At 45.3% G+C, this 11,947-nt stretch overlaps 2 protein-coding genes across 4 annotated transcripts; both read left to right on the top strand.

Moving 5' to 3' along the window:
* Positions 1 to 268: 268 nt before the first annotated feature.
* Positions 269 to 5,741, top strand: stxbp3 (syntaxin binding protein 3). Its single transcript, XM_061296521.1, has 19 exons — positions 269 to 378; positions 1,022 to 1,071; positions 1,249 to 1,330; positions 1,444 to 1,520; positions 1,591 to 1,663; positions 1,947 to 2,047; positions 2,209 to 2,354; positions 2,504 to 2,597; positions 2,791 to 2,915; positions 2,999 to 3,097; positions 3,202 to 3,259; positions 3,383 to 3,448; positions 3,576 to 3,656; positions 3,790 to 3,925; positions 4,255 to 4,361; positions 4,466 to 4,564; positions 4,730 to 4,815; positions 4,949 to 5,097; positions 5,165 to 5,741. The coding sequence occupies exons 1-19, from the start codon at positions 333 to 335 to the stop codon at positions 5,266 to 5,268; spliced, it is 1,779 nt and encodes a 592-aa protein (XP_061152505.1). The 5' UTR covers positions 269 to 332; the 3' UTR covers positions 5,269 to 5,741.
* A 456-nt stretch (positions 5,742 to 6,197) lies between these two features.
* ankmy1 (ankyrin repeat and MYND domain containing 1) lies at positions 6,198 to 11,835 on the top strand. 3 transcript variants are annotated; one of them, XM_061298113.1, is made up of 18 exons: positions 6,198 to 6,565; positions 6,677 to 6,823; positions 6,897 to 7,094; positions 7,200 to 7,444; positions 7,552 to 7,768; positions 7,974 to 8,132; positions 8,264 to 8,560; positions 8,662 to 8,846; positions 8,924 to 9,095; positions 9,170 to 9,310; positions 9,375 to 9,482; positions 9,681 to 9,788; positions 9,920 to 10,042; positions 10,330 to 10,431; positions 10,604 to 10,751; positions 11,093 to 11,150; positions 11,212 to 11,363; positions 11,613 to 11,835. In XM_061298113.1, exons 1-18 carry the CDS (start codon positions 6,359 to 6,361, stop codon positions 11,774 to 11,776), a joined length of 2,931 nt encoding a protein of 976 aa, XP_061154097.1. In that variant the 5' UTR covers positions 6,198 to 6,358; the 3' UTR covers positions 11,777 to 11,835. The 3 variants fall into 3 exon arrangements, 2 of the variants coding, with proteins under 2 accessions (XP_061154097.1, XP_061154098.1); XM_061298114.1 differs by lacking the exon at positions 9,681 to 9,788; XR_009717958.1 differs by lacking the exons at positions 11,212 to 11,363; positions 11,613 to 11,835 and having other exon boundaries at positions 9,681 to 9,792.
* The last annotated feature ends 112 nt before the right edge of the window (positions 11,836 to 11,947 follow it).

Raw genomic sequence — 11,947 nt, 5'->3', positions numbered from 1 at the left:
CAGACAGGGAAAAAAATCTGAAAGAATTTTTCAAGACGAAACGAAACCCATTATCTGTATGTTGCTCAACAAGTTTGCCATGTATTTCTATTCTTTATCTAGTTGAAAAAACAAGAGCGCTATTAAAACTTTGAAAATATTTTCCCATTTCAATGTTTTCAATATTTCTTCATTTTTATTTACAACGGCGGCATGTTTTGATTATTATTATTACTTATTCGTTCATGTTTCTATCTGTAATTACATTGTAAATTGCATTTGGTAAATAAAGTTATTATTTGAAAAAATACCGGCGCAGACAGGAAAGGGCGCAGAAGAGGAGGGAAGTCAAGATGGCAACTGGTCCAGAGAACGGACTGAAAAGAATAGTTTGGAAAAGTAAGTTCGCTATCATAGTCAGTCGTTTGTGGTTCAATGAACAGGACTGAAAGTCAGTGACTTTGTGCCGTAGCAGCACTTGCGGCCAAGCAGCACTTGCTTCCGTTGTGACTGAATGACGGTTCTCGTCAACTTTCACGGCGATGTGAAAAGGCGAAAGAACGAGACGCAATTTCGACTCCTGGCCCATTTACGTGCGCACTTGAATTGGCTTAATGGTTGGTAACAGCAGTCCGATTTTGCAATCTGATTTGGACACAGTCCGAAAGTGGGTCAACGCTCTGGAGTTTGAAGCCAGCCACACCTCGTCTTCTCGCTTTCCTCTGTCTCTCTCTCTCTCGGTTAAAAGGGCAGAATAACAATGTCAGTGTCCGGCCGGTGACCTTTGAAATGTTCTACCCTAACAAGAGAAAAGAATGGCATGTAAGATCTCTTGCAACTTTAAAACCAAACGAAACTTGCTCACGAGACGCAACTTTCGGTACTACGCTCTGTCTGATGAAGCATCTCATCATATTTTGAAATAACGAGGAAATGAAACGATGAAGCATATCCTAATATTTTGAAATAACAAAGGAATGAAACGATGCATTGTTTTCTTGAAAACAGCCTCGATATCTGACTCATTTACTCGTTTATACAGGAATTCAAGAAACGATTATTGAAGATTGCCGAAAATCGGAAGTATGGAAGGTAAGCAATCTTTCACGTTGCCTCGGTTTTGTTTTGCTAAGGCAACACCCAAGTTACTGCTTCGAGTCTATACTCTCACTCAATGATTGAATTTCTCCTTTTTTGTGTGCAGTTTCTGCCAGTGAAAGTATTGTTAATCTTGTTAGAATTTCGTAAACGTGTCCATTTTCTCTGCAGATATTGATTCTGGACCAGTTTACCACCAAGCTCCTGTCATCATGCTGCAAAATGTCGGATCTGATGTCAGAGAAAATAACAAGTAGGTTATCAATCTTGAGTTAGTTGCAGGACTCCTTTTCCTTGAACAGTATGCACTAGCGTTCATTTGAAATGCAGTATTTGCAGATGGATAAATGGATCTCTTTTCTTTAGTTGTGGAGGACCTGCACAAAATGAGAGAACCTGTTTTGGAAATGAAGGCCATCTACTTTATGACACCAACAGCGCAGGTAGACCGTGACTTCTTCTTCATCTCCAACACTGTTTTGTAAGGACATTTTTCCCCTTCTTCTTTTACAGTCTGTGGATGCCTTTATTGCCGACTTCAAGCCTAAACCGAAATACAAATCGGCATATGTTTATTTCACTGACTGTAAGTAACACCGCTCAGGTCAGGTCAGGTCAAGTCAAGTTTATTTGTATAGCCCTAAATCACAAGCCGTCTCAAAGGGCTTCACATAGACAAAAAATTGACAATTATTCTCAAAGCATCCCCTGATCTTCAGCTCCCAATGATGACGGTCAAATCCTGAATGATGGTCAAATCATTAGGCCTCATCACCATACATAACATATGGTTACAGCCCTACTGAAGATGATCCGATTTTGACTGATTTTGACACTATGCAAGCGAATAAGAGCGCTGTGTCCCACAGACTGCCCAGATGACCTTTTCAACAATATGAAGCTGTACTGTGCAAAGTACATTCGGATTTGCAAAGAAATCAATATTTCCTTCATGCCACATGAAGCACAGGTAGGTTATGTCTAAGAGCTTTCATGCCTTTTCTTCTTTTTGCTGTCTAGTTTTAACTCCTCTTTTTTAAAACACGCACTTGAAAAGAGGTTCATGAAGTCAAGTGTGGATTAGTTTGAAGTAAAAATTCCCCAAACTCCACAAACGTGAATTATTTTCAGGTGTTCACTTGCGCTAATTCGGGAGCCTTTCGGAGCATCTACAGTCCCAACAGTCAGGACAAAAAAAAGACACTGGAGACGCTTGCGGACCAGCTGGTCACCCTCTGCGCCACGTTGGACGAATACCCAGGGGTCCGATACAAAAGGTACACCGAGGAGAATGAATGCTTTGACTCAGATGACGCACCTTAGCCTCAAGCCTAAACTCGGTTTCCATGGGAAAAGCAGAATTTGATACCGAAGCTTTAGAAAGAGAAAAATAGGTGATTCCTTTTCATCTCATTTTCCCCACTAGAGACACCAACATGGGGTGCGCTAAGATTCTCGCAGAGTTGGTGGACAACAAACTGTCCAGATACTATCAGATGGATGACAGCAGTAAGAAAAAGGTCAGACATCGGTGGACCGAGAAAACAAAGCTTTACTTTTGGAAATTGTGATCACGGCTGTGTCACCATGGCATCACCGCCTCATTTCAATCTCCATCAAGTCAAGTCAAGTTTATTTGTATAGCCCGAAATCACAAGCAGTCTCAAAGGGCATCAGAAGGTCAAACTTGACCCAATTTGACCTTCCCACCAGGACAAGACTCAGGCCCAGCTGCTGATAGTGGAAAGAGGCTTTGACCCCGTCAGCCCTATCCTCCATGAGCTTACCTACCAGGCCATGGCCTACGACCTCATTGATATCCACAATGACACGTACAAGTAATGTACCCTTGCAGTTTTGCTGACACTATTTTCAAAATGTGATGCACGAAATATGTCTTGTGATTTTGATGACGTGTCAGGTACAAGTCTAAAGATGGCTCCGAGAAGCAGGCTGCGCTGAATGAGGATGACGCGCTTTGGGTTAAGCTGAGGCACAAGCACATTGCTGAGGTGTCCGAGTAAGTCTGACAAATAAGCGGGCTAGGGAGGGAGGGAGGGATTGGGAATGAGGCCCATGCCATGTACACATCTATTATTGTACCATTCATTGTTTCTAAACCAGACTCATCCCCAAGATGTTAAAGGAAATATCTGCTAGCAAGAAACAACCCGATGGGAAGGTACTTGTTTTGACTTAGCTAGCACTGAAAAAGCCGAGTCCATCTGAGTGCCAAAGTGAAAACTGTATGCTACTGGACTTCCATTACAGCTTTTGGACTGTCATTTTGTTCATTGAATTTCAGATCACCATCAGCAATTTGGCCCAGATGATGAAAAAGATGCCATCATTCCGTAAACAGCTGACACAGGTACATATGTTGGTTGCGCTGTTGCCGTTACACATCTCAGGGTGACATCATCCACCATCTTTCATTGTATATTGTTTGACGTTGGTTCCACTTAATAAGTGTTCCATTTTTTCATTTGTGTTCCTAGAAAGCTGTTCACCTGCAGTTGGCTGAAGATTGTATGACGCATTTCTCCAACAATGTCGAAAAACTCTGCAAAGCCGAGCAGGTCTGTCTGAGCTTGCCCTGTTGGTGGAATCTCTGGGAAGTTTTCTTTTTTGATCTTATCTTACTCACATCTTTCTTTCTTCCTTTCTTTCCATCTTTCTTTCTTTCTTTCTTTCTTCCTTTCTTGACGATAGGACCTTGCCGTGGGCTCGGACGCGGATGGGGTAAAAGTGAAGGATCCCATGAGGACGCTGTTGCCAGTGCTGCTCCACCCGTACACCACCTATGACAAGATCAGAGCTGTGCTGCTTTACATCTTCAGCGTCAATGGTACACCAAAAGCTGGTGAAATGTTGCCTCGTTTTGTGGCTTCAAAAACAGAGTGACACAAGAATGAATGCGGGAGGCTTTTCGGAGGTAGGTATGGTAGGCGGAATGCTCCCGTCAGGTTAGCCCAACGCTTCATGTAAGATGCTCTGCTTACTCACCAAGTGGATGGAGAAGAAGACCTGCATGATGGACCAGTTCGCCAGATTGAGAACTATCATTTCGACTCTCATCTTTTATCACCTGTTTTTGTGCAATCGATTTCATTTTGCATGAGGGGAAGATGAAGGCCACTCGATGGAATTTGTCATCCGTTTTGTGTTTGTCACCAGGAACGACAGAGGAGAATTTGAACAAACTCATCCAACACGTGAAAATTGAAGAGGAAAAAGAAGTGATCCTAAACTGGAAAGAGCTCGGAGTCCCCGTCATCACATCTGTGCGTGGAGAATCCAAATGGATTGTCGACAACACTCAATTGCTGAACCAAAGGCTTTCTTGAAAAAATGGCCATCAATTGGAATGTTCTACTTGTGATTGCAGCCCAGTTTGTTCTCCCGCAAAGCTACCAGACGGGACCGTTCTCAGCATGAGATTTATAATCTTTCCCGGTGGACTCCTCTCATAAAAGATGTCATGGAGGTGAGGAAGAAATAATTATCATCGTTTGCTATGTCCTAATGAAGAGAAGAATGAAAGCTGGATGTTCCCCTAGCGTATGTGGCTGCTTAGGGTCTTTGCCTCAAGTATGATCCTGTTTGCAATTTGACTTGGATTATCTTTCAAGAACTCCAACGTTATTTTCAGGACGCTGTGGAGAACAAACTGGACACTCGGGAATGGCCGCACCAGTCTGAGTGTCCGACTGCTTGGAATGGTTCGGGTGCTGTGAGGTGGGTTAGGGGTTTGAGCGCTGCGCTTGGTTGCACGGCACCGCACCGCACGGCACTGCACCGCACCGCACCGCACTGCACTTTTCTGTCTGCATTTTGCAGCGCCTCTGATACCTTTTCATTGTCTTTGCAGTGCACGTCAGAAGCACAAATCCAGCTCTCAGGACGAACGTCGGACGGGCTCGCGCCTCATCGTCTTTGTCGTAGGAGGAATCGGCTACTCTGAGATGCGCTGTGCCTATGAGGTGACACAGGCTGTCAAATCCTGTCAGGTCATCGTAGGTGAGTCTTTGATTTTTGTCATGTTGGTCGTTGCGGTATTGACGGCGCTCTTCTGTTTGAACTCTAGGATCGTCCCACATTTTGACCCCGACCAGTCTACTGGATGACATCAAGGTCTTAAGCAAACGTCCTATGCAGACATTCAACATTGAGGAGAGGAGCAATGACTAAAATGTTAGCCAACTAACAAGACTCAATGACTAAAATGTTAGCCAACTAACAGGACTCCCTCCCTCCCTGCCCATCCTTCCCTTATTATTATTATCATGAGTGCACTCAACAAATCCCCTTCATGGGGGGAGACATGAAGGGAATGTTTTGGATGCCTTTTCCATTGGAGAAGATTTGCATCTTTGCTTTGAGAAACGAGATTGTATCGTTGGATGTGAGGATTAGGATCTTTGTTGTGAATTCACATTGCCTGGTCCCGGGAAAAAAAAATATTGCTAACTTAATCTTGTATAAATTGGAATGGTAGAAGACATAGCGCTTAATTCATGTACATCTGGTTTGTAAGCACTGAACTTCACTCTGCTCGTGGAAACTTGGTCATCCTTCTTTGTAAACGTTATTTTTGTCTTTTTAAGTACTCTATTTTTTTTATTGAACAACTGACTAATAAATGAATGAAGTGGTTCAACTTATGCATGTTTTTTGTTTGTATCCAAGTATAATAGTTCTCTGACTGTAACAATGTTAACTTTGTAATGGCATTTTTATACAGCTGTTGGATCTTATTAGATAGTATTCCTAATTATGGGTTGTCAAAAGCAAGTACATTCAAGCAAATTTCCATATATATATATATATATATATATATATAACTAACGCTTGACATGGATATATGTTTTTTATCATTTTTTCAAGCCTTAGACATCTAGGTCAATCAATACATTTTTTATTGTTATTCATTCATTTTAATGTTATAATGTGTTTGTACCACTGGAGGGATTGTAATGACCATTTTGGATTCAATTCTTTTCTAACTAATAAACATTGACTTTCTCTGTCTGCGACGTCATCCAATGCCCTCTTGGGGGTGGGGCTTGGGGAGAGGGGCGCGGCTTGCGCTTTAGGGGTGGGGCTTGGGAGAAGGCGGGGGGTGGTCCTGACTGAGATCTCTTTGCCATGACGCCGGTTGACTTCCACAATAATGCCAAACAAAATGTGTGAAAAGCAGCAGCGCACTTTTAGCAACACATGCACATGAAGGCTAAAGCCTCGTCAAAGCTCCATCCTTATTCTTTGAGTTCCTTTTGGAATGTCGTCAAACCGACAAGATGTTGCCATGGCCTGGGGGGGACGAGCGGCGATGAAGCCGCGGGCTGGGAGTCCGAACAGAGAAGTCGGCGAGGTGCAACGACAAGGTTTTGGTGTCCAGGAGTTTCTCGACGGTTCTAAATATGAGGGAGATTTCGTCGATGGCCTCAAACACGGCAAGGGAAGGTACAGCTGGCAGAATGGAGAGGTGAGACGAGACGAGACGAGATGAGATGACACAATGGCCAAAGAAATAGCCACCATGGAAACTAATCAAGCCCTCCCGTCTCTCTATCTGTTTGTCTATCTGTCTGTCCAGTTCTACGAGGGTTCTTTCTACAAAGACTACAGGCACGGCGACGGCGTGTACTGTTGGCCGACGGGCGACAAATTCATGGGCAAATTCTACCTGAATTGGAGAGAGGGCTACGGACAACATCTTTTTTCCGACGGAGCCACTTTTAAGGTGAAATCACCATTGGCACTTTGTGGAGATTTGTAATGAATGCTGGCTGCCAAAGTCTTCTTGTCCTTTTCAGGGTTTGTACCACGCCGATCAAAGGTTTGGTCCCGGTGTGCTCAGTGAACCCGCCGCAGGATGTCAAGATGTGGGTCTGTGGCATGGCAAGCATCTGATACAATTGTGTAACCGTGTCCAGAGCAGCTTCAGCCTAAAAAACCTGACTGAATACGCTGCCTACTTGGAGCCAAACATCTTGTCGCATTCTCACGGCCAGGTCAGTAGCATTGGAAGCAGGTGAATAGGAAGGAGGACATTGGGGCCAAGCAAGCTTTGGGAGTCAACCATGTTGTTCTGATTGTTGGGTCATTTTTGTCTGCAGGTAGAGCCGGCGGATGAGAGCTGGCTGCTTCATGACCGCAATAACGCTTTGCCCTGCGGCATTGAGAATTATTCCACAGATGGAGACCATCTACCGTTGCCGCCAGGGCGTCGAAGAGAGTTTGACCGCCATTTCTTTGAGCAGCTGTGGGAAGCCGATTCTCACACGTACGAAGGTTACAAACGAGATCCGCATGACAATCTGCCCTTACGAGCCCGGATGCTGGCTCACATTGGCAAACATAGGTCGGTCGGTCGGTCGGTCGGTCGGTCAATTGGTGTCAAAGCGTGCTTGACTCTCATCATTTTTGAATGAACAAACGCGCATGTCGCCGTATGTGTGTTTCTCTCAGAAAACAGGCTGAAACTTTGGACTGGGATGTTGCGGCAATCATTTCAATGGAGCGGGACAGATTTGGGCCCAAAGGAAATTTGGAAATCACTTCAGAGCTGTTGATTCATCAGGCTTCCATCGGGAAAGGAGCAACCATTTTGAATATTCTCCTGGATGGCCTGGTTCACCCGGACGTGGCTGATTCTCAGGGGCACACCGCCCTGATTGCCGCCACAGTAATACGCTACCAGTTTCTTTCTCGTGTTGTTTGAAAGCGGCAAACAGGAGTATTGACTTGGTTGATTTTAGTCCATGACTGTTGTCGACAATTGTTGCAAGTAGTCACATGCACGTATTTCTTTCAGGTGATTTTTCGTCCGTTCTTTCGTTCTTTCGTTCGTTCTTTCTTTCTTTCTTTCTTTCTTTCTTTCTTTCTTTCAGGTGAACTGCCACAACGATGTGGTCCAACTGCTGTTAGATTTGGGCGCCGACATCGACAAGGTGAATTCCGAGGGGATGTCGGCCTTGGCTGTGTGTCACGTACTCTACTATCCTTTTCAGTCCCTTTACACCTTTGATGGACTTATATCCAAAACACAAGTAAGTACGTTGTGAGAATACAGAGCCAGATTGATTTTCCTCCTTGGTTGAGCCTTTCCAATGGAAAATAGTACATTGAAATGGTTGATGGATGCCACCACTCCAATGTCCAATGCTTTTTTCCATTTCAGATGGCATCCACTTCGATGCGTCATCAGATTAGACAGGTGGAGTCGACTAAACGTTCCCCCAACAGTAAAAAAGCCCGAGGGAAAGTGAGAACCCGGAGGGACGACGGCAAGGTAGAAGGCGGCGGCGGCGGCGATAAGATAAGAGAGTACCTTGAGGTTGAAGGGGGGAGGGACAAGGATGACAAAGCAGCAAACGAGGAGAAGGTGCTGCTTTCAGAGCGCTCGGTGGAAGTCAAGGAGGGCCATATTGTGCTCGGCAGTGTCAAGTGGAAAGAATATTTGTCCAAAATTGCCAAGGTAGCTACGCGTGGCGGCGCGAAATGATACACACACGCCTCGAAGCAAAGCAAAGAAGCTCTTTCAACCTGCTGTATTTGATTCCTTCGACCCTGCGGCAGGAAAGCAACAAAAATATGAAACCGGCGCGTTGTTTTGACTCTGCCTGCTGCATGTACAGCTACAGCATCCACGTCAGCGAGAATGTTCTGCAAGAAGCGGCCGAGGCTCTCAGCCACGCTTGGTTTCAGCAGCATTCCGATGAGACTGAGGAGACTGTTCGCAAAATGGCCGCCATGAAGTTTGAGTAGGTCTCCTCCGCCGCTCTCCACAGAGCTCCGTCGTATCCGTTGACGGCCGGCCGGCCGTGCTTTGCGTCGCCAGGCACCGTGTTCGTCTGACCACGCTGAATCTGCTCTTGGATCGGGGCGCTGATCCCAACACTTCCAGAGTGCCGTTACCTGTTATCTTCCTGGCCATTTTGGCAGCAGATACCAAGACTGTCAAGAAACATCTACTGTGTGGAGCACAAACAGATATTTGTCTCCCACCTGAGGTAGGCAGCGTGCCAATCTGCTCCATGTCCTTTTTGTTGCCTCGCGTGAAATAACAAACGGCCTCGTGTTGTAGAGGAAAGGCCTCTATCCTCTCCACGTAGCTGCAGCGCTGCCCGGTCTGGAAGGTCCCGAAATCACCAAACTGCTGCTCCACGCACTGACCCATCCAGATGCGCGGGCATGCGACCAGGATGACATCTACCAACCGGACAAGGTGCGCAGCCAACGCACTGACTGAAGTCAAGAACACCCTAGTAGGATTTGCAAATGTTTCCCAGGGTTTCACCATCACTCGCAAATCGTGGAGAATGGACGAAAGGCCACGTCCCAAAGAGGGAGGTCGGACGGCGCTGCACATCGCCTGCCAGAGGGACAGCGATCACTGTGTGAGTTGAGTTCACTAACCCTAACCCGCACACAACACACACACACACCCGCCGCCCGCCCGTGCTTGGCCACAAAAATGCACCTTCTAGTCTAAATGAAAAGAAAGAAAAAGACATCATGGGCATCAAGGAATGAATGCAAGCTTCCTGGCTCCCACCCAAATCAGGGCACATCTTTGCCTGTTTCTTTTTGTCCAGAATGCCGGCAAGGTGGTATCGCTCTTGCTCTCCTATCATGCCAGCACAGACTTCCTCTGGAGTGGCCATTCCCCTCTTTCGTTGGCTATCGCCAGCGGCAATAACACGGTAGGTAGGTAGGTAGGTAGGTAGGTAGGTAGGTAGGTAGGTAGGTAGGTAGGTACTGTGTCCAGTGTCACATAATGTGCCTTGCCTCTGAGAATTAATTGTCTTTTGTTTCCTGCTCTTTCCCGACGTAGGCGGTGGAGGAGCTGTTGAAAGGAGGTGTGGATCCCAACCTCACTTTGGGCCGTGGCGTGGGGACCGCCCTTTGCGCCCTGGGAAACTTCAACTATCGTTTGGATGCCAACCGACCAAAGCTGGTACTTCCTCCACTCAGACGCATGCAAATGAAAGACGTCTGTGCGAGTGGCCGCTCGTTTCCTGCTCTAATATCAGCCACAATCCTTGTGTTGTTATGTTGACACAAGTTGGATTGACACAAGGTCATTGATTTCCAAGGTTCAAGCGGATGATAGGAAATGACATGATTACTACGTCTGTACTTTGGGAGCTGAAAATGTGGACCATTTCAAATACGCCACTAAACCATGACTGCTATTCCAGTCTTTTGTGTGTTGTCAGTGTGACACTCTGTATCCTCTCATAGCTGGACATGTTGGAGAAGGTCGGCGCGGACATATTGATGCCGGTTCAGGTCGGCGATACTGTCGGAACGGCGGTGGACTACGCGCACGTCTCCTTCAACCAGGTTACAAATTTTACAACCAAAGAATCTTGACTGGGGATGTATGAAATTGAAAAAACCAAGAAATCTTTTTGCGATGGTTTTGAGCTGACACTACTGTGTTCTCTTTTCAAGCACACCTACCTCCATAAATGTTTGGCATAAAGCAAAAACAAGTGTTCATGTTGCTCCCTAGGACTCTGGTATCGCCCACACTCCCTATCATGCCCTCAGCATGGAGGGGAGGGAGATGTTTAAAATACAGCGCCAGCTGCTAAGCATGATGGGAAGTTTGCTGAAGAAGACTGTTGTCCAGAGAGAAAGGGAGCATCTCGTACGCATCGGTAAGTCACAAGTCTGACAAAATGGCATCTTTGCGATGGAATGGTAGCACACGCCGCCACGTGTGTGTGTGTGTGTATGTATGTGTTTGTGTGTGTATGTATGTATGTATATATATATATATATGTATATATATATGTATATATATATATATATGTATGTATGTGTATATATATATGGCTCCTGACTGAACAATACGTGTGTGCAAAACGCATTTGGGGAAATCGCATGAAGCGAAAAGTGAAGGTGATTGATTGATTGACTGATTGATTGACTGATTGACTGACTGACCGACCGACCGACCGACCGACCGACCGATTGATTGTAATATTTGTCCTCACAGATAAAGGTGCCATTTATTTTGATGCCAAAATGGAAGCTCCCACTGGATTAAAACTAAGGTACTGCGAAAGCTGCATCTGCTGCAGTCAGTTGTTTGAGTGTGACGCAATCTTTTCTTAGGTCACCCTTTAAGTTTTGCTACCAGTGTGGTCGCTCTGCTGCTGTCAAGCTAAGTGCTTGTACTCGCTGCCACAAAGTCTTCTACTGCTCCATGGCCTGTAAACTTATAGCGTGGGATGAGAGGCATAAGGAAGAGTGTCTGCGCGAGACAGGTAGGCGTGATTTGCAAATGACCTTCACCAGGGTCAAAACTACAATTGCGTATGACCCATTAGAGCTCCAGTTACACCAGGTCAATCATACTCACTGTTCTTCTGTTCAATCTTGAAATCACGACCATTATTTTTGAAATTGGAAAAGCATTGATTGAACATTTTGGAAACAATACCATGTTGAAAAGAAAACCCTCTCCTCACACTCCTTGTATTTTTAATATGAGATCTTTGTTTCCTGCAATTCAGGATCTGCTCCGGTCACTTTTGAGAAGAGAGTCATGTTTCAGACCAAAAAAGGACCCGAGACTGTCATATTTGCAACAAGAAGACCATATCACGTCCAGTTTATCGAAGACAATATCGTAGAGTGGCCATCTATCAGCGTGAATGAAAACTACAGCTACAACTGATATACAAAGCACCCACTGCAAAAATCTAGAGAGAGATCAAATAAAACCTTTTTACTTTACTGAGCTTTCATGGACATATCATGGAAAACCCACTTTTTTAGCTTTTAAAAACATTTTATTGTGCACTTGGAGTCTCCGGGGTTGGAGAGAAGTTTCGTCTAATCCCTCCAG

The sequence above is a fragment of the Syngnathus typhle genome, linkage group LG14 (assembly GCF_033458585.1).
Source record: "Syngnathus typhle isolate RoL2023-S1 ecotype Sweden linkage group LG14, RoL_Styp_1.0, whole genome shotgun sequence".
NCBI lineage: Eukaryota > Metazoa > Chordata > Actinopteri > Syngnathiformes > Syngnathidae > Syngnathus > Syngnathus typhle.
This window is presented reverse-complemented; position numbering and strand designations above follow the sequence as displayed.